Here is a 22,576-nt window from a genome sequence, read left to right as displayed (position 1 = left end):
TCTCAGCGTTAGCCCCTTTACATTTATATTTGAGGGGAAAAAAAGTCATTTAAAGAGCATCCTTCTCACATGAGATTTTCTTGTATAATAGTCAAATACCTAGCCTTTTGGAAAATATAAGTAATTCTGTTCTATTTGATGATTTTTACCAATAAATGATTTGTTTTGTCAAGACCTGTTAATCTCTGAAGAAATCATAAAGAGGTCATTAAGAAAATGAATTTTGTTAATGGTTTGAAGGCTTTAACGGTGAAATGTAAAATCGATATCTTAAAGTTAACTGATGTTCAAAGCTAGGTGTGTGAATATATAATGAAGTTTGGTTGATAGTTAAAGAGTTTCAGTAAGTGTTTAAGGAGTAACAATAGAAATGGGGATTACTTGGGGGGAGGGGTGGTGAGAGGATGCGTGAAGACATGAAGAATAGCAGTCAAGAATGTGCTGAAAAAATAGTGTTTGAAATAGACTTTAATGCTCCATTTCTTATCAAATGAAAACACGGACATCCCCAGTTAAGCTAACCATTGGGACTGCCATTTAAAGGCTCTAACACAGAATAAACATCCTCCTTCAAACCACGAAAGAAAAGATAATTGACTTGTTTTTCTAAAACATTTCTTCCAGTGCCAGATGGGTGTCCCCATAGTCCCCAAGAGCGGCTGCACTGCGTATCCACTGTGCCTATTCAAAACATGCAAGCATTCTTCATGCTCTACACTTTGTGTGCCACAGAGCTAAGGAGATGCTCCGTCACCAGGGAATGACAACCCAGGCATGGGATTTAATGCATGTTCTCAGTCTGTTAATGTGGTTTACACATTCATAACTAGATTCATTCACGTTCCTTTCTCATCATCTCCCATTTGCCCTTCACAAGGACGTGTCCAGTTAAGGAAGAAACAAACAAGATAAAGAAGGAAAAGAGATTCCAAAATCCATTGAGTGGGCTATCCGGCCTTTCAGTCTTCCCTGTGAAAAAGTAATGTTCATGAGCACCCCAGACGTTCTGGCCGTAATGGCACGAAGCAACAATGCTTGGCATGGGTGAGAACATTCAGATATTTCCAGAGCAATTTATATACAGTATGTATCACATAGATCACATTTGGTTCCTAGAGATTTTAGTCAAGTATTAGCATTTCTTTTTGCCAACTGTGATGTACAAAAAAGATGAGAACAACAGATATGCCCTAAAGATATGAAAATATAAATATATAAAACAAAACATTATAAATTACATAGATTTTTTCCCCCATATAAAATTTTGGGTATTTTTCCCATTTAGAATAAATACCATCCAAGTTTATAGACCATCTAAGAGAATTAAATATGCATATGTATGTGAATCATTTTCAGAATTTCAAGAAAAAAATTGCTAGAGGTATGACTAGGATGACTCAGAAACTAGAAACTGATTTTTTTTTTTAAAGGATGACTATAGAAGACCCAAAGGACATACATAGGTTGGGATTGAGTGTTGAGCTTTTAAAAGTGCTCCAAACAAGTCCATTGTGCACAAGCATGTGTGCATCTGTGTTCAATGGAACTCCATGAATGATTCTAAGAACCTGAATGGTTCCCTGTTTTGGGGAAACTATCAGCCGAGTGTTATGAGGTCTTCCACCTTTCATATTCTAGTATGAGGCTGTTCTCATTTGGGAAGGTCCTGTGGAGGGGCAGCAAGAGCATAGAATTTCCAGACGGACAAATTCCATATCAAGCCAAGTTCCCTTTAAGGTTGGATACTGTTATACCGATAACATTTGATACCTTAAAGAGGGAGGTTTGAAAATCATCCACTTGTTTTCTATCCCACTTCAGTCTAAAGAATCAAAATCAATCTGGACACATTCTTTGGTCATATATTTTAGCTCTTGCTAAATCTGCCTACTTTAGCTTATTATCCTTAATCAGTGTCTGTATGGCATGGATACTTTGCCCTCCACTTTCCATGGGGAAGTCTGCACATGGGCTTGGATGAACTGAGAATTGAGGAGAACAGAGTTCACATATCATCACAGAAGATTTACTAGTCAGTCCCTGTTGTTACTCTGGGTATCTATGTCAAAAGTAAGCATTTGTCAATTCCATTACAGTCATGGAATCTGTATATTGCAAGAGCTGGGACTAAAACTTTTCTTCAATGTGACTTTATAGAACCAGAGAGCCCCACAAGAAGTCCTGGCTCCTTATGGATGCAGGCTACAAGTTTCTTCAGGTGACCCATAAGACTTTTCAACTAGGTGCCAATAAAGAATTCCTCTTAAAGGGGAAATCGGTCAAACTCCAAATCCCGTCAGATTGCTTTGCACATGAATTGTCTATAACCCTGTCATGGTCATTAGTATAGTCAACCCTGCTACCCTCAGTTACAGATGCACCCACAGTAAAGTATGTACCACATAAGCTGTTCCTATTGACTTAAGGGTTATTACAGTTTGAAGACTTTCCACAAGATTCTAAATGAGCTTCGAGGGGTCATCTAGGCTACTGACCATTACTTGCATATTCTATTCACACTCAAATGAAATGATCAACGCCTCAGTAAGAAAGGATGTCCAAGGACATTTCCTCTGGTAGAGGGGTGATTACTAAACATCTGGGGTTGTTCTGATGACCCATGCGACCTCTGACATCACAAGCCTGTCACACTCATCACCCTTGAGATGGCCTTGACTCTGATACATTCTTTTAGGTTTCAGTCTCCCTTGTTTGTGTCTGAAAATAAAATCACGGCACTCATCATTCTTATCATTAAATCTAAATTGTAGAAGTGGGACACATTATTTTTTGGAGGGGAAAAGTTCCAGAATTTGTTGAAGATGCTATGATCTCTTTCATTTGAGTAAGTAACAGGGCATCAAAATGGCATGGGAACCCAGAGATGAAAACAAAAATCTTTAAAACAATTGTGAAAAAAAGTAAAAAAAAAAATTAAATAAAAAGAAAAAGTTTTACTATTGGGTTCTTTCTCTGAATGTGATGCCATGGAAAAAGAGCAACACTCAGAGCTCATGCCAGCTTGCCCTCTCTTACAGAGAGGGGTTTTAAAATCAAGGCCCAGATTTGCTAAAAGCCTGGCAGCTGGTTGGTTGTTGGCACAGTCAAGAATTAAATCTATGGATGGCTGGATTGTCTTGGTTCTCTAATATCAAGCTGCCTTACACACTGCATTTTGGCCAAAGAATCCAATCACTTCAGGATAAAGTCCTCTATGTCATTATCCTAATTTTGCAAGTTGCCTTTCGACAATCAACAAGTTAAGCATGCAGTCTAAAGGGGACCTGGCTACACTCTTCACAGAGTGGCTAGTTGCTGCCCTAGGTCTAGTGCTGAGCTGAACAGCATCCTAAGGGCCCTGCAAGGCCTTCTGGGAAGCAGACATGCTGTACCTACAGGAATTCACCAAATGCCTCTGTCTTCGGAAGCAATACATCTTCCAGGTAAAGAACCTGTCTTCATCTGGAGGGCGAGGGCACTTCCATGGAAAACCATTTTCATGAGTGCTGTGGGTATATCTAAGCATTTATAATCTTGCTCCTCACCTCAAGCTGCGCTCACCTAAATTCTCTCAGAACTGGACAGCTAAACTTTTTTTTTTTTTATTTGACTGTTAAAGTGCTATTTGGGGGCAAAGTTTTTCTCAGTTTCACAATAGCAGCTTCATTGGAAACAAAAAGTGTATGAACATAGGTGTGCAGGTTTTTGTTTTTGTTTTTAAGGAGAAAATTAGAAAAGAGAAGTGTAATAACTACTTTGGAGCATTACAAATGACATAGATATCAGCCGTGTCAGTGACTGACACCCAAGACTCTGAGGTAAACATACTAAGCAAAAAGAAGGACAAAGGTGACATGAAAGGCTCCGTCAGAAAGAGCAATTAATATTAATATAATAACAACTACTCTACTATAAAAGAACCGTGATGATTAAAACTGAGAAGAAAGTGCAACAAACCCATGTATGAGCATTTGCTACTGTAGCAGACTTATAATTTTCCAAAGAAAAGCAATGCAGTGTGCATTAGACAGGGCTCCTGAACTCAGAATGTCTTACAAGAGTGTACTCTTGGCCAAAAGGACATCGCCAATTAAGAGATTTGGCAGAGAACGGCCTCTACAATTCAGATCACATGGACAGACAAACCTCTGCCCCATCTTATCAGTTCTGTGCCCCAGCACTTCTCACGTCTTTTCCTACCGGGGTGAGTCTAGTCATATGAACTCCATGCAGGTGTCTTCCCTATCACGGGGGCATCACTCCTTCTAAGGGATGAGAGTCTCCTGGTAAGGCTTAGCGGCAAGTGCATACTACATTTGTATTACAAGGAGCAGCCCCTGATTTTTCTTGATATGCATAGCTTTTCAGAGTTAAGATTAGACATGGCTTTCATAAATAATGCAGGTGTTTTTGTCACATGTCACTGCTGGCTCTGTCGTTTCCAGGTGTGCTGGTGGCAGGCCTCGCTCTGGTGCCTCTACAGGTGACGCCTCTTCGGACGTCAGCTCCGTGGTCGTTATGTCTGTCGAAGGCTCTCCAGTCTCTGGGGAGTGTTCCTCTGACGGTTCTGTCTCCTCTTCATCTCTGACCTCAAACTGTCCGCCCTCCTGGTCATCCACATGATCCTTTCTGGACTGCGGGTGAACCGAAACCTTGATGGCAATCTGCTGGGGCTGTTCATGCAACGACGAGGCGTCTGAGTCGGCGGTGGGGGACTCACTTCGCTTCAGAGAGTTGGGGATTGTGTAGACCTCATCCCTATCTGCGGCTTCCTGGCCTTCTGGGGTATGCCTCACAAAATTCTGCCCCTGCTCCTCTAGGCCAACCACTTCCATGATCTCCTCCATGATCGTCCTGCAGTTCATGATGAGGGGAGGCAGGGGCACACTTCTGGCAAGCTCTTCGATGTACCGGGCAAATTCCATGGTTTTGAACTGGGTCACTTTGGCAAGCTCTAGAGTTTTGGCTGAGGTGATAATGGGGATGCGCTTAGCGATCTCAAATGCCTTCTGCAGCTTCTCAGCCCCTTCTGTCCTAAAGAAGTCGTTGATGGCTTTCTCAGTCTTCTTCAGGTGGCTGCTCATCATACACAGGCGGGTGATGTTGAGGATCATGACGACAGTGAAGGCCACGAGGCACACAACCATATAGTACACACCCATGTCTCCAGAGGTAAAGACGACTCGCAGGGTCACTGTGTTGTTTACGGTGCCATAGCTGTTCGACGCCACACACGTGTATTTACCTCTGTCTGAGAAGGACACCTTGGTGATGTTCAGGAGGCCGCCATGCAACATTTGCCATTTTCCTGTCAGAAGGGAAGGAAGAGAATTCAATGGAGAGTATATGATTTCCGTGGCCACACAATCTTATGCCCACCCATCCCCTCTGCAACACTGCAAGGAAACACTAATACTGGCCGTATGTTACGGGCAATAAAGTCCCACTTGAGCAATTTCCCCAAGGTTAACTATTTAGAAGTAGTATATGTAACTAGTGCACAGGTTGGTACTTGAAAAGGTGTATGCTTTTCCGAAACTCACCCTTCCTTCTTTTCATGGTGAGAGGGCTCAAACCCATGCTAGACAAGTGCTCTCCCAGGGAGCTGCATTCCGAGATTCTGGTGTCCCACTGCCCCATATCCCTCCCTCCCAACTTCATGCCCTCCTTCTCTAGGTCATTATTAATAATCCCCTCCATCCAATCAGTGGTGTCTGTGTCCATGTGGGTGTGGGGACATTCACTGGAGTTTGGGCAGCCTCCCAGAGGCAATGTCCCCAGAGGAGTGTGACTTCCTCAGTAGACAAGGTTATGTTGTTAATTCCACACTATAGTGTGGAATTCCAATTCCTGGTGGAAGATAAGACAAATAATCCGGAAAACACAGTGTTTTTAAGAAAGAGTTCCTTAAGGTACTCTGTGCTTTCGTAGCTTGCCTGTGAGCAGGACTCCACTGAACATACCTCATAGGAAGTAAGAGCTCCGAGAATGGAAAGCATTTTGGGTTCAACATAAAACCTGGAGAAAATCAATTAAGTCATAATGGTTTGCTTGGGTGACCCATATTCAGGACTGATATTATCCTTCTATGACTTCGGCTAATTAAACATAATTTATGTCATTAATTTTGAGAATTCACAGTGAAGTATCTATACTGTTTAGAGTTATAAGCTGTCAGCGAGGATTCGGAGGTCAAATATAAATTAATATCAACTAGCTTTAGCCTTGAAAATGAATGAAGCCCACCAGGATGATGATAAGCCTGGCAAGGAGAAGGCACTTTGAACAATACGACCTTACACTAACTAGCCTGGGAATGACGTTCTAAATCCAGTGGGATGGGATGAATTCCCAGCCTGCCTCCCTGCAGCTCTCAAGATTTCTGTGAAGTAGGGTATCAGGTTTGGTTTCCAAGTATCGGATCAGAGTCAAAAATGAAATCTTAACACCCACCTCATGTCGTCTCCCAGAGAGCAATGAAGCTCCAAGCTAAGTCTCTCGGGAGTTTTAAGGAATGGGCAGATAGGTTTTCAGAAAAGGCATCTTGTCCTCTGAACCAACCAACCAACCAGAGGAGCCTCCTGAGAGGCTGGATGATTTAAGTGTCTGCGATCGCCATGTATCCGACTTGCCTCTCCCCAACACGGTAGTGACTCATTTGCAATTAAAAGTCTGGTGAGGCTGAGACTAGCTCAGCTACTCCTGAGGGCAGAGAACTCGCCTCACATTCACAAGGCCTGAGTTCAAACCCCAGCACTGGTAAGTTCCCGAGCTCATAAACGGTCAGGGTCTCAAAGGACTGCTGTCTGAGGCATGAGAAGGCCTGGTGTCTTCTAAGCCAACGGACATGCCTACAGAGGCTATATTCACCAATGTGGTACTTTCCTGGGTTTCCAGCACCTCCCTGTTGCTCCCTGCAGGGACTGGGCGGGCAGGAGGCCTCCCCTTCCACACTGTCACACTTCTTTGCCTTCTGAAAGAACACATGTGAAGAGTGATTCCTGGTGTCCTCAACTAACCCTCCTCTCTGACAATCCAGCCAGTGTACTTCCCCCAAGAGTAGAAAGCTCTGGCTTAGAGTCCAGCGATGTCAGTTTCCAGTGACTGTGTGGGAACAGGCAAACCCAGCATGTGGCCTGTGAGAGTCTCCATTCGGAGGCAGTTCAGGCAAGCTTTCATTCCCTGAGCATGAATTTTAATCTTTCTGCCGCAGATGTAGCTGCATAGACAATGACTGGAGGCCAGGGAAGCTGCTTTATCAGTTTATTTTCTTAGAACGGGCATGTTTCGTGTAGACTACAGCAGGCATGGGGGTGAGGGGTGGGGAAGACTCCCATGGATGGACAGTTTATTCTGCATGGAAGGTGCTGGGTTTCAGAACAGCCTGGGAAGGTGTTCTCCTATCTGCCTGCCTTCTGATGGAGGAGAGTGAGAGATGAGAAGGGTCAATTTAGTTATCTCCACACCACGGCCTTTCTTCACCCATTACCTGGAGAAATTATTATCATCACAAAGCTGGAGCAGTATGCACTTGGGACAGGAGAAAGCAGGAGAACAGGAAATACAAACAGAAGCTTTCTCCCCATGCTTGAACAGGAACCACTTTCATAGAAAAAGAAAGTGTAAAAACACACAGCAGCTACAAAGAATGGGTGTTTTCCTCTAGTGAGTATTTTTTGATGTTTTGAATTTGACCTTTGTATTTTTTCCAGACATACTTTAAATTTTCTATTGACCCTCATTTATCTAATTTGAGGCCAAGCCGTTAAATTCAGACAGGCAGATACTTTGAAAGTGTCTTATTGTATTGTTAAAAGGAGCATGGAATCAAACATGAGCCAATTTGTTGATAACTGCAGTTCATTCTGGGAAACTGGTCTTCTAGCACGTAGCCGATAACTTACAAATATGGTTCATAGCTCAGAACTATGATTCCTCAAACTGACATCTCTTCGATGCTTTCTCCAGCACAAAAGTCTCACTTACTTTTTCTTACAAAAGCTTTTTATTCACGGGTAAGTGTATACACCTGCATAAGTTTATATGCACAATGTCCGTTGCCGAGCCCAAGGAAGCCAGAAAAGGGAGTCAGGACCATGGAACTGGAGTTCCAGGTGGTTGCGAGCCATCCTGTGGGTACTCGGAACCAAACCTGGGTTGCAAGAGCAGTCCGTGCCCTTAACCACTGAGCCATCTCTCCAGGCCCTGTTTGCTTTTAGAGTTTGAAGCCCAAACGTATATATGCGAAGTGAGTATTGTGACTTAACTGTAAGGCAAAACAAATATAAATACATATCTTGTGATCCCCAAACAGTGTTTTTTTTTAAACCATCATTGTAGTTAAATAACAGACTACCACCCTCCACCCGCAATTTCCTAGTCCATCCTAGGAGGACACGGCACACCAATTTAGTCCTTGAAAGCCAACAACATGTTTGCTTTACGGATTCAGCTAATATCAGTGGCACTCAGGGTCCTGCCTGTGTGTCCGACAGTAAAGTGAACACGTGCTCTAGATTAACATTCCGTCACCAGATCACAGAACAAGTCCAAATAGTGGAAGCCTGTAAACGCACACACCCTCACATGCACACCCACACTCCCCCACATACATATAAACACACACATCAACACACACACACACACCAACACACACACACACACACACACACACGCATATACATACCCACACATATACACACACATACACACACACAAACCAACACATACACACACACACCAATACACACACACATACACACACTAACACACACACACACACACCCCAAATACACACATGCATATACATACCCACACATATACACACACATACACACACACAAACCAACATGCACACACCAATACACACACACATACACACACTAACACACACACACACACACCAACACACACATACCCCAAATACACACACACACATATATACCTACACATATACACACACATACACACACAAACCAACACATACACACACACACCAATACACACACATACACACACTAACACACACACACACACACACACACACACACACACACACCTTCCAGTGCTCCTGTCAGATGAACTAAGGTTCTGATTATCTCAAAGAGTATCTGTTTCTTTCTCTTGGCTGCTAAAGTTCTCTCTTTTCTGGACACTAAGTCTCCAAATTCTACTTAACCTCAGCTTATCCTCTGATTAGCGAAAAATATATGTGTACACGGTCATTTAACACATAGAGACCTGAAAACCAGGAAGATGTCATGAATTCTACTTGGTGGTTTTCCTCCATCAGGTTGGACCAGGCTCAAGAAACATCTCCGCAGGGTAGACCCCAGCTGGCAACATGGAGTGCATCCTTTCTGTGCTATAAGGGCCCGTCCACCTCCGTCTGCGAGGATACCCTTCCCTGAGACCTAGGCTGGAAGGGGCCCAACTTTGGCTGCCGGAACGTGAAAGGCATACGGACACCCACAGTGACTGTCACAGGACATCTTCAGTGCCATGAATACGAAGCAGGGCACACACCATGCTGCTGCCGAGCGGTTTAAACTGTAGCTGGTGGGAATGTCAGAGCTATGCGCTGAATTTTCATGAAGCCGTACCACTTCAGTGCAAATAAAAACCTGAAGTGTCAGCAGCGGAAGCCAAGACAGCTCACCAGCGATGCTTTTGGAGGCAATAAAAAGGGCAGACTGTTAATGATTACTCTGCCTCCTGAAAATAACACAAGACCAAATGACGAGCCTTTCCTAGCGCTCATTTGCACTCCCCCTCTTACCCACTTTCTGTGTCTAGCTCAGGTTGTAGCCCCTACCCTCAAATTCCAAATTCTTTCTCTCCATCCTCTTTCTTCCCGGTGGTGCCGCTTTGCAAAGTGACAGTACCTCAGAGGCTTCAGGGTAAGACACAGACACATTCATGATTGTAGATTAGTGGTCACCTAGCAATCTGTCATTGTCTTCCCCTAGGAACTCCAGACATGCGAGCATCTCTCACGTGTGAATGAGCATGTGGTGACAACCTCTCCTTTGCAAAGAGAAGAGCTAACAGATGTGGGTTTGGAGCTGTGCCGCAGGACGTGTGCTGGGCTTCACAACAGAGCTGACATTTTTCAGAAGGGCAGCGGCTCTCTTTTATCTTGCCCACTCATTCAGTCAACAGATATCATTGAATAAATGGTCTGTGTACCAGGCTCCACGCTAGACGATGAGCATACAAAGATGAGTAAGACACGATTCCTGACTACAAAAAAATCATCCGGGCCCCACAGGGAGAAGACTCCAACAGACAGCTCTAGGACTGTGTGCCAAGTGCCAAGGCATGTGGACAAGGGGCAGGCAGCAGGGGGAAAGGGAATGAAGGCACAGAGAGGAGACTCTTAGGGCCAGCGGGGGCGGGGGGGGGGGAGGGAGCAAGAGAGAGCACAGCATGAGCTGCTGAGCTGACAAACCATGTATAAAACTGAAGCAGGGCTCGGATGGAGACAGGCTGGAAAGGACTCCAGGCCAGGGTGCAGGGGGCCCTCATCACACATAGCAGAGCAGGAGCACGGGGGTCCTTCTACTTCTGCATCTCACTTTGACTGTTCCAGACACAACATGCACATTTCTTCTAATAGAGAGGGCCCCTACCACTTCCTCTCTGCCGACACCACTCCTCTCCTCACTCTGAGCCCCCTGCCTGACTTCACCCTCATAGCCCATCTCATGCTTTGAATGGCTATCTCTGACCCTGATTAGGTCCGAGAAGAAAAATCTGAAAGTCCAGATCAAAGTAACTAAGAGTTTTAAGAGTAAGAAGGCATTTCAGATCACTGGAGAAAGACCTTTGGGCTGACTGGACATTGGAAAGAAGGCATGTAAATCTCTGCCTTATGTAATAAATAAACATCCATTCAAGCACTCTTAAGATATAAAGTTAAAACTATGAAATTAATTGAAGGCATAAAACTTTTGGAAACCTGGGGGACAGAGGCCTTTTCTAGGCTTTTAAAAGAATTTCAGACACTATAAAGGAAAATGTTGATGGATCACATTTTCCACCAAATGAACATATTTTGAATCATAAAAACTTATCACGGAAAAGTTAGAAGAAAGTTACAGACTGGGAGAAAATTCTAGAATATGTGACAGACAAATGCTTAATGACTATGAAACATAAAACAACACAATAAAAACCCCAAAACAACAACAACAACAACAACAACAACACCTTATGAGTTAAGACAAAATCCAAACGAAGAATAGGGAAATATATACAAACAGGCAATTTATAAGAAATAAGGACCAGAAATAGTATCAGAGTTTTCTGGCCAGGACTGATGAAATAAACCATCATTAAACTTAAAGGGTTCAAAGCCCTGTTTTAAAAGATTAACTTTCACTTTTCATGTTGCCAAAATAAAGAGGAGGGCAATGATTGCGAATTGCATTTCTCAGAAGGTAGAGAAGGACACTCCTCCTGTGGCAGGTAGGTTATACTGGTTGGATGAACTTTTGGAAGCATGATTGGAAGCCTCTATAACCTTCCTGTAGACCTCTTGCCATTTATCAAATCAGGTAAGCCCCTTGACCAATGGGCAAACACTAATAAACATGACAAAAAAAAATCAAGGCAATGAAAAAAATTTCATTTTCAGACTAATAATAATGCGTCTTGCTCAGATTATATCTCCTCCTAGAATTCCTCTCCTCTGGGGAAGGGTATAGTTCCAGAACATTCCTTCCCTTCCAGCTGTCTCTAGGAGAAGCTGCACCTTGGTTCCAAGGCCTGATAAGCCTGGGACCGTGATCCTGGCATGTAGGCCTGTGCGTGAGTTACAGCACAATGTCACACCAATAGGACAGTAGACCTATGAGATCAACAGAACTACATGCTAGGATTCTGCCATTCCCCGAGCTGCATGACCACACATGCGCAGTTCAGCAGCTAAGCAAGGTCACGCAATCTGTGCATGCGTGGCGTAGCTCCGTAAGCCCACCTGCGCATGTGCAGGGGAATCCTTAAAAGCCGGACACAGACTCCTCCTCTTTCTTCTGCTCTCTGGCCCTCCCCTCCTGCTCACGTGTCTCTTCCCAGGCCTGGCCACGCTCTCTTCTGTCTCCCCTCTTCCTCCTAATAAAGCTCTGATACTGGGTTTTGTCGTGCCTTGTGGCTCATGACCTCTAACGGTAACCAGCACCATATACTTTTTAAAACCAACATTACATAATTGGAGTTAAACCTATAAGCAACAAGGAACCCTCCCAAGGCAGGCACTATTGTGATTCAACATGAGACCAGCACATGGCACCATTACAACTATCTGGCACCTTCGTGGACAATCTTGCTTGTAGTGGGTAGCCATTCCAGCTTTGATCTGGAAGTTCCAACCCCCATTGAGGCTTCAGTAACTGTCACGCCTACAAGGTGGGGCCAAGAGAGGACCCTGAAGACCCAAGATCCAGATGCACCAGGTCTCTTGGTTCCTGGACCCTGGACGCTGGCTGTAGACCAAATAGAGTTCTCCAGAGAACACCGCCGCCAGACTGCGCTATACCTTTCCTAGACTCTGTTACCTATCCCTTCACTTGTGAGTTACCCCCACAAAATAAACCTCCCTTTTAACTACATGGAGTTGCCTTAATAATTTCACCAATATTTGCTCAGACCACCGATGCGTGGAAATGAACATCGTCCACAAGTTAAAGAGGTAAAGAGCCACAAGGAAAGTGAGGACATCAACCTACAAAGATCCAGTAGGTGGTCACAGCTAGCGTCTCCAAACACCAGTCCTGCAGCTTTTCTGCTTTTTTGTTTTTTGTTTTTTCCCCATGGCTGAGCATTAAAGAGAAACACTAGGCTCTCAGGCCATACACAGGCTATTTATTTGAAGGAAGGAGTTTCTTCCTTAGCAGCATGTATGCATGACCTGGCTGATATGTAGTTCCTCTCTACCCCCAGGGAGTCGGGCAAACAGATTAAAACTCTGCTCCCAATCCTTGGGTACGGTGGACTCTTGAGCTCCACACATCCCCACCTCGCAAGGAGGAGGGTTCAATCTGACAAAATTAGCATGCTATTTTTTGAAACTAATTTACATAAAAATGATCAGGTGGTGAGCACTCAAATGTACGTTTATGCAAATATAAAAAAGACAGTCTCTTCAATGAGTATTCCATTACACTGAGTCTTCAAATAGGCATACAACCCATGTGTTTGTGCCTGTAAATGGGACACACATTTTCTGCTGTGCGAAATCCAGACTGCTGAGGAGAAAGGATCTCATGCCTCTCTATAAAATATAATTGAAAACAAATTTAGAACTCCACGGCTGCACCTGTTCCCCGGCCTCTACGACAGATGACAGACTCTTGAAGTCACTGTGTGAGTCGGGTTACAAACACTACAAGCTGCAAGCCCTCTGGAGGTCTTATCCCCACCCCTCAATCCTCCCTAAGAGTCCTCTTCAGAGAGAGTGCTGGGGCCGTTCTAATAAGCTTATTACCTGTGTCATACGGAGCAAAAGTGCCTTGGGATAATAGCTCAGCTATCAGCGCAGGAAGGGCGGGGTGGAAGGATTTTGCTGTTCAAATCGGCACTTCTGTCCTGCTTAGACCAATTAATATCTGAAAAGAGCCTGCTGCCTTTATATCCTTGCAAATGAGAAAAAAAAAAAACAACCTGATCCTCTTGCTAATTTGATATGATAATTTTTAACAAAAGTGCCAAGCATGTCCTTCTATGCATGCTAGCTTTTTCTGAGAGCAGCTCCACATGGTTTACCAATACAGGAGGATAATCCACTTGCTTCATGAAAGTGACTTCCATCTGGGGGATCTCAGCTGTCATTCTCATGTTAGATGGATCTGAAAGAGTCTTTTCATGGCTAAGACTAGCTGCCTGGGCTTACATTCCCAAATCAAGCATAATTCACTAAAGAAACACACAAATGGTGGGGGTTAACGTTAACATGGACCCAAACACCATTAACTGACCCCCTTTTTGGGAAAATACACTGAGTTTAAAGACCTGCCTCAAAGGTCTACTTCAGAAGGTTTCTTTAGTGAGTGGGGAGTGTCTCTTTGGGTAAGAGCAAGGCTGCTCAATAGTGGCACAGTGGCCCATGGAGCTGGGTAATTCTGTTTTGTCGTAGGACCTCTTCTGCCCATTGCTGGCTTTTGAGCAGCATCCTTGACTCTTGTCCATTGGACAATGAGAGTGGGCTCCCCTGTAGATCCCCTTTACAAGAAGCAAACTTGTCTCAGAATTGGCCACATAGATTCTTGGGGGTAGTAGGAGCTGAATACCCATACACGTACAATCAAAGTGGAAAGTTTACCTTGCACAGAATATACTTTGCAATTTCCATATAGTTTGCCTGTAGGAGAAGGAAGGTATCAGCCATCATGGGTACTTTGTACGCAAAAGTGAATGTCCACTAAACTGTCAAAAGGTTATGTTGAAATAATTTGGAATTTCAAATAGCATTAAAGGGAATGTTTATCTTTTGCACTTACTGAAAAAATATGGCAATTATTAGTGCGTGTGTCACAATACATGCGTGGAGGTCAGAGGGGACATCCTTGAGTTGGGTCGCACCTTCCACTGTAGGTTCCTGAGGCTCAAACTCAAGTTGTCAGGCTTGCAAGGTAAGTGCTTTTTATCTACTGTCTTGTCTTGCCAGCCAAAGATAAATTTTAAAGAAGTTCAATTTCTTTTGGCTTATGTATATGAGTGTTTTGCCTGCATGCATATATGTGTACCTTGTGAATGCCTGGTGCATGCAGACGCCAGCAGAGGGCATTGGATCCTCTGGAAATGGAGCTACAAATGGTTGTGAGCCACCATGTGGGTGCTCAGAATCAAATCTAGTCTCTTGTCAGAGCAGCCAATGCACTTAGCTGCTGAGCCATTTCTCCAGCCCCGCAAAAGTAATTTTTTTGAGGTTGAAAACTGAGACAAAAAAAGGGAGAAATTATCCGAACATTCTTTGTGTTACAAAAGACTCTATATTAGGAAATGGAGATTTTAGCACTTGAAATATATTATTGTGAGGACAGAACAGAATAGTAACAAAAATAGCAGCTGTCATTTACTGTGAGCTTTGTAAGTTCTAGGTACCATGCCAAGCATTTAACAGACAAGTATTTATTTACTCAAGACTTGCAAGTCTGGCTTGGTAGTAAAGGAATGATTCTCTCTGGTTTACAGAAGAGAAAACTGGGGCTTAGAAGTGCTCGCCACTGCAATTGCTCTAAAAGTGGTTTAACGCCTTTGGGAGTGTTCATAAATTCTCAGGCATTTAATGTGCTAAATGGAGAATTTGTGGAGGTTTGTGTAGATTGAGTTCCTACTTTCCACTGACGGTAAAGGACTATTTGTATTTGATGTTGTAAGAACTGGTCCCCTATATGTTACATATACTGCACATTATATGTAGTATAGGTGTGCATGCACATGTGTACATTTGTGCATGCATGTGTGTGCATACCTATGTGTTTGTGTGCGCATGCTTGCATGCATATGTGCGTGTGCATGTGTGTTTGATAAAGCAGAGAGGAGAGAAATGGCACTTTCGAAACCTGGCTGACTACACTTTGCAGAACTGGCATTTCCAGTCTACCAGAAGAATCTGTGAAACAGCGGAACAATGTAAAGGTAGCTCTGGTCAATTTTCTCCTGAGTGCTTTAGGCAAGAAAATTCTTAATTGTTTTTGGAGACAGGGTAGTATGCAAAACACATCCACCCAAAAAGTAGATTTTAAAGAAGGGGATTTAAAGGGAAAAATTGTCATCTCTATTTCCAGGGTCTTGTACAGGTCAACTTCCTTGAAATGCTTATTACTTCTCTGATGGAGGTGCTAAAGTGAATTGAAATGTTTTAACATTGCAATAAGAAAGCACAGTGCAATAATTAGATAATTAGTGCATCTGCAGTAACTGGGGACTTTTCATAACACTTCCCAGATGAGTAGACATTTCTACTCATCTCCAGTGCATTTCCAGCTGTTTGAGCTCATGCATGTTTGAATTCAGAGTGAGTTCTTGTACACGGTTGGTGGACCATCCACTATCCACCCTCCGAAACACTCTTTTAGTGAACTTCAAAACCGTATGGATTACACATGATGACTTCCTGATCCTCTGGAAATGAGGTGAGAAGAACCGGGAAAGCCGAATAAACCAGCTGCTGCAATACCAGGACGGGAAATTCACTCTAGCACAGGGGGCCACCATGCATGACAGCTAGCTCACTTTTTCAGCCTAAACAAGAGAGGAAATTGTTTTTTTCCGGGCTAATCACAAAGTCAGTGGTAATCAGCTCCTGTGAGCAAACTGACTATGACTTGGAACACATTTTTGTGTGCATGACACTTGCAGCCTATGGCACAAAGATCCTGACTCTAACTAGGATGATGGTAGTTAAAAGGTCTCTTCCACGCAGGAATTCTTCCCACATTCGCTCTAGCTGTGCCAGATGCTCCACAGTATTTCCCAATGGTTGAGACCTTGAGACTAAGCGGACTCTGGTCTGACACAGAGAAAGCAACACCAACTGGCTTTGCACTATAACATTTGTATGTTTTCTCCAGCCTTCTGACTTCCCATCTGCATCCTTGAAGATTGACAGCACCTCACTTACATGCTTACCAGAAGGATTAGAAGTTATACCTATAACTCGGTGCCCAGGCTTATGTGCAATAGCTGTTAATGAAGATTTTCTGAATTCCATTCATTTGGCCTAAATTACCCCCATGTATCTATGTGCAGTCCTAGCAATGGGATATTAGCACGATTTTCACCCTGTATTCACTCACCCTTTGGCTCAGTTGCAAATGAAACACTGCTCGGTTTACACTTCCAGTGTTCTGGCTAGAAAACACAAGTCTACATCTGTGTTATAAAATGGGCATTTACTCCATCAGCAATGAGAAATTAAAGACTGTGCGCTCTCCCAGGCCACCCTCGGACACAGCACACAGCAGTGCTAATATTTCCTGAGGCATTCTGTTCTTTCTGATGCTTCCATGTTCTGCCTGCTTGTTAGGTGTAACGCTTGCTCCATTTCCCCATGTGGCTTATGCGCTGAAATGACTATTATTACACATTGTAATTACAAGAGCTGAGCTGGGACATCAAGTACTGGTATCATGAGTTCTTTTAAAAGTTGAAAAGACATCGTCTTTGATAAGATTTAAAATAGTTAACTGATTTATCAGCAAGTCTTCAGGGAAGATGTGAGCACTGCAATCTGATGCTGTAATTCTCAAGCTGCTGATAGAGTCGAGTCTAAAGATATGGTATTCTAATGGGCCGTTTGAGCTTCCACAAGCAAAAATAAAATTAAAGCAAATATAACCACCATCTAGTATAGCTCAACCACCTTTACATACTGATGAAGAAGGCCAGCCAGCGTGTCTACTTGCTGAGACTGACTCCACGGTCCCAAAGACCTTTGCAATGAAGGCATTGCGTATTTCTCTGAAGCAGTAGGGTACAACTTTGGAACGACATTCAAAATGATGTGACTGAAATGTAGGCTCCAGCATTACATGATTACCATAGTTTTCTTCCTCTCTAGGACTCAGCAGTTTAGTGCACAGACCCCTCTTTAAATACCCAGGAGCAACCTGTGCTTCAGGGTCCCTGTGGAAGGTGGATTGAGGTCTGGAGTTGTTGAGTCCTCTCAATTCTGTCATCCTGATGTCCCTAGGAGTTGCCCAGCCCTGCAGAGAGACCTGCTGAGGTCTGCACGTGTGTTACCATGCTTCTGTCCTCCCTTCACTGGTGTGGTGTTATCCTTCTGACTTACAGTTGTGGAAGAAGGGGTGGTGTTCCTCATCTCTCCCCTGTCAGTAGTGAAGGTTCTAGTCACAGCCATTTCATTGACAGCAGGACCTCAGGCAGATTCCAGTGAAGGGAATTCAGATGGCTATGTGTGTAAAGCCCCCTCTACCTTAGAATTCCTAGGACAGCACAATGTGAGTTGGTGGGGAATGGCTATCATTTGCCTAGGTTAAACATCCACATGGTTTATTATATGTAATATTTTGATTGAAGGGAAGCAGCTATCCTGTACGGTGTAGTCGTGATTGGCTAAGCCAAACAATGCCAGCAGTAGCATAACAGCCAGGAGGCACATCCCTGGCAGTTGAACTTCGAGCAGCCTTCCCCACTGGGGACATAACTGTGAAACAGAAGCGTGCAACCGTAAGAACCTCCTAAGGAGATGCAAAGCATTTGACTTTCTCTGTTTGAAGAGCAATTAAGATAATATGAGGGGAAGAGATTAAATATGGAGGTGTTTTTTTTTTTTCTGAAGCAGAAACTCATTTGGGGATTGTTCATTGGTTCGAGGGTTAAGGAGCGGGGAGGGAAACGGAAAGGAGGGAGGGGAAGAGGGCTGCTGCTGAGCAACGGTCTTTGTATCCTCCCACCTCCAATGCACTACTTCATCCCAGTCAGAAGCCGAACCAAGCAGATTAACTCCTTCTCATCAATCAGAGCCTGTTTGGGTTTTCACACAATCACCTCACACATCTCAAACAAGAAGAGGAGATTCCAGGTGCCTCTGGACAAGCCTGTCTCTGGATGCAGTTTCTGGTGAAGGAAGCTCAGAGCTTGGGAAGAGGATTCACATCTTTTCGTCAAAAACTCCTTCACTAAATGCCAAGTGTCTCATCTGCAGCCCCAGGTTTCCAGCCCCCTTCCCACCGCTGACCTCAACCAGGTCCCCGGGAGCGTGGAATGGACTCAGCAGGTAGCTGAGAGTTTGCACAGACACTTCAAGAAGTTGCTCATTAAATCCACAGTCAACAAGTTAAACTGACATTTAATGATAAACAACTGTTCTGCTGCTTATTGGAACCAATCCCAGGAGAGGAAACACAAGTCTTAGAAATGGAACATAGACTCAGGGAATATACTCTTACGCTCTATAATGTCTTGAGTGCATTACAGCGTATCATCCAAAGAGGTCTTTCCAAAGACATCCATGTTTGCCCTTTGTCTTCTGAGTCAAAGAGCAGAAAAATGAATTAAATTACAACATGAACCCTTAAGAGTATATGGCCTCTCTCATGCCTTTGCACAACAAGGCAGGACGGAACTTTTAAGTGACCTGTAGGAGGACAACCAACACTAGGGTATGGGCTCTTAAGTCCCGGTTTATAATCTACGACAAGAGGCAGAACTTTGAAACCTACCTCCTCCTCTCTCCTTGTCCTCTTCCCCTTCTTTCAGCAGCTTGCCAACAGAATTATACCACTTAAACGCTAGGTCAGGGCCGCCACGAACACTGCAGTTAATCAAGGCGCTGCTCCCCTCCTTGATGATGATATGGTCAGTTTTGGCAATGATGACAGGCACAGAGCCAAAGACCACGTCCGTGCCATTTAAAGTGCTGTTGGTTACACTCTTAGCGGTTGCTAGAGTGGAGACTAGGATTAAAAAGGGCACAGAAGGTGGTAAGCACACAGTCAGATGGCTCCTCAGTAGGTCCATCTTCTTTGCTTGTTCCGTAAGGCAAGAGATGGTTTTGCCGATGGAATCTTCTCTCAGACTGTACGCTGCTCAGGGCAGGCCATGGGACGAACCTGGCCTGGATCCATGGAGTAAGTACTTGATCAAGAATCTGCTAAAAAAGAAAAACCATATATGCACAGATATTAACATTGATACCTTAAATAAAACTTGCAAAGTAATAGCAATCTGCTAAGGTATGCGGTATTAGCTTATATCATTCTTAAACAAAACACATATTCTCATGCTCCAATATTAATTTATAGGACAGAAATCTTAACAGCATACATTTATATATCTGTATTAAAACAGTAAGAACAAATATATTTCTTATGCTAAGTTAATATCATCTTAATTTTTGTTTGTTTGTTTTTGTCTTTTGGTTGTTGTTGAGACAAGATCTCAGATAGCCTAATCTGGTTGGAAATTTGCTATATAGCTGAAGATAGCCACGAACTCCCAATTCTCCTGCCTCTACTTCCTAAGTGCTGGGATCATAAACATGCACCACCATACCTGAGTATTACATTACTTCTTTTTTTTTTTTTTTTTTTTTTTTTTTTGTTTTTGTTTTTTGTTTTTTGAGACAAGGTTTCTCTGTGTAGCTTTGCGCCTTTCCTGGAACTCACTTGGTAGCCCAGGCTGGCCTCTAACTCACAGAGATCCGCCTGGCTCTGCCTCCCGAGTGCTGGGATTAAAGGCGTGCGCCACCACCGCCCGGCCACATTACTTCTTAATTTACATTACTTTTTAATTTTACATTACTTCTCTATTTATACTTTTTTCTCTTAGTATTATAAGATTTCCTTCTACCCCACCTCCTGTCTTCATGATAACCTAAGGGTTCCTTCTTCCTTTACAAAACACATGTTTTCCAGGGACCATTCACTGGTCCCAGCTCAGACTCTGCCAGCATTAGGAAGGACTCCCCCAGAAGCAGTCTGGTGTTCTCACAACTCCTCATTATAGCTTCCATACACCGCCCAACTCCCTCATCCCTATGCACGGCATGTAGTTTCCCCTCTCATCTGTGTTACTGTGAACATACTCTGTGTTACTGTGAACATACTCTGTGGTACTGTGAACATACTCACTAACGGCCACTCACGGAGTTCCCTGGTTTGGATCTGCATTTGCCTTCCCGAGGCTGAGTAACATCATCAGGATGCGCAGGGTGACATGTTGGGTTCTTCTGCGTCTAAGATCTAAGTTTTACTCATTCCTTTAGCCTCCATTTCATCCGCTAGCTACTCTTCCAGCCACACCCATCGTCCACATTCTAAATTCTGAAGTTCCAAGTAATTCTCAGGTTCTAAACAAAGCACCTTTAGCGGCAGTCTCCCATCCTTCAGGATCCTTTCTGATTCCCACTGGGCTTTCTGGCCCTTTTTTTTTTTTCTTAGTCTCTCCCCATACAGGAGTTTTATGTTTTATTTATGTTTCATTCAGACCCAACCACAGAGACCCACAGTCTACAGTGTCTTCTCTCCTTGTCCTCATGACACATTTATTCAGCTCGTAGGTGACCTTGATCAAGCCAACTGTTTGTCCTCTTTACTTCTGCACCCAGGAGGCAGACTGTTGGCAAGAATTGCTCAACCATATAATTACTACGATAATGAAGGCATGATCTCTAGCTCTTGCCAGGCATTGGTGGCATCTGGCAGTCTGTTTACCTGCACTCCCTTGGCTCAGTATTGTCTTTCCATAGTGCTTATGACATCATCAGCTTGAGAATCAAGTGTCTCAACCCAGTGGTATTCTAATCTTAAAACAGCAGAGACCATGTCCCTTCTACCAGTGCTTCAGGTCCTAAACCCCCACTATCCATTGCTCTGCCTTTTGGAAAGCATCTTGTAGCTTATGCCCAGTTCCTTACATGCCCTATCCCCTCCATACCGTCATTTTCTATATTTTACTTGCTCTTTCTTGAACTTCCTCTGGTTAAGACCAATGATCACTCCTTGTTGCCAAGTGGTTATCTTCCTCTACCCAAAATAGTGTGGCAATGGGTATTATTAATTATTCTTTCTCAAGAGTTTCCTTCCATGATTTGCACTTTCGGCTCTCATTTAAAGGTTTTTTGAGACGGAGTCTCACTATATAACCTAGAATGGCTCTGAACTCTTAGTCCTCCTACTTCTGCATCCCCAGCGCTTGAACTACAGACCTGAACCACACCATGCCCAACCCCTATGTCATGCTGTCCTCATTTCTTACAATTTAGTGAATTCCTAGGGTTCCTCATTAGTTCATCATTACAGGTGAAAATACGGATGTCAACGTGTGACACATGTTTAGAGACCAACACATTGTGACGGGCAAGCCTAAGTCAGGGAGTCAGGGAGGACTTCACCGAAAAAGTGACCCCTGAGCCGGGACCATCAACGCCAAGACCCAGGGAAGAGAACTCTGGTTAAAAAGGAACAGCAAAGGCAGGATCCTGGTTGAGGAAAAGCGCCCCGGGAGGGGGTGCTGCAGGATGGGAGGGAGTAAGGCAGGCTCTGACCGCCACTGATGGGTTTCACAGGTCAGAACAAGGAGCCTGCATCTTAGCCAGTCACTGAGAACATTATGGAAGGGAACTGGAAAACATTCAACTCACTGTAGTATAATTCACATACGTTAATCCTCACCCATTTGAGGTCTATATTTTAACCTATGCAACTGTCACAATAAATAAGATGAAGTGGCTTTTCTCACCTCAAGGTCCCTGTTACCCCTTCCCAGTCTTAGCATTTTATGGTCTAGTCTAACGTTTTTGAGCATAGCTCCAATGGGCTAAGGGTCATCTCCCCATACGCTATCCAGTTGTCTTAGCACCCATCTGTAGAAAAGACTGGTCTTTTCTCCAGTGGATTACCTTGTCTTCCTGTCAAAGGCCATCGTATACGGATGGGTCTATTTCAAAACTTCTTACTCTGTTCCACCGATGTTGAGATCTTACCCTTTTGCCTATACCGTACCGACAGGACCATCTGCCTCACTCACCTGCAGAGTCTGCCATGCCTCTGACACACAGGATGCTAAGCCTATTGCTGAGGGGATGGAGACCTCTCCAAGGGCGGGGATG

General features: G+C 43.8%; 1 protein-coding gene across 4 annotated transcripts; it reads right to left on the bottom strand.

The window, feature by feature from the left end:
* Positions 1 to 3,962: 3,962 nt before the first annotated feature.
* Positions 3,963 to 21,197, bottom strand: Mfap3l (microfibril associated protein 3 like). Of its 4 annotated transcripts, none has more exons than XM_059244313.1 (3): positions 21,180 to 21,197; positions 19,188 to 19,618; positions 3,963 to 5,308 (listed from the first exon to the last, which is right to left on the bottom strand). In XM_059244313.1, exons 2-3 carry the CDS (start codon positions 19,483 to 19,485, stop codon positions 4,377 to 4,379), a joined length of 1,230 nt encoding a protein of 409 aa, XP_059100296.1. In that variant the 5' UTR covers positions 19,486 to 19,618; positions 21,180 to 21,197; the 3' UTR covers positions 3,963 to 4,376. The 4 variants fall into 4 exon arrangements, with proteins under 4 accessions (XP_059100296.1, XP_059100295.1, XP_059100294.1 ...); XM_059244312.1 differs by lacking the exon at positions 21,180 to 21,197 and adding an exon at positions 20,573 to 20,767; XM_059244311.1 differs by lacking the exon at positions 21,180 to 21,197 and adding an exon at positions 20,612 to 20,767.
* Between the last annotated feature and the right edge of the window lie 1,379 nt (positions 21,198 to 22,576).

The sequence above is a fragment of the Peromyscus eremicus genome, chromosome 17, assembly GCF_949786415.1.
Source record: "Peromyscus eremicus chromosome 17, PerEre_H2_v1, whole genome shotgun sequence".
Taxonomy (NCBI): Eukaryota; Metazoa; Chordata; class Mammalia; order Rodentia; family Cricetidae; genus Peromyscus; species Peromyscus eremicus.
The sequence above is the reverse complement of the archived record's forward strand: the minus strand, read 5'-3'. Positions and strand labels throughout refer to the sequence as shown.

Bases quoted from the DNA above. Each gene is read 5' to 3' on its own strand.
- Mfap3l (XM_059244313.1), bottom strand. From the start codon at position 19,485: ATGGACCTACTGAGGAGCCATCTGACTGTGTGCTTACCACCTTCTGTG. The intron at 5,309-19,187 runs GTAGGTTTCAAA...CCCTTCTGACAG, and splicing joins GGACAAGGAGAGAGGAGGAG to GAAAATGGCAAATGTTGCAT.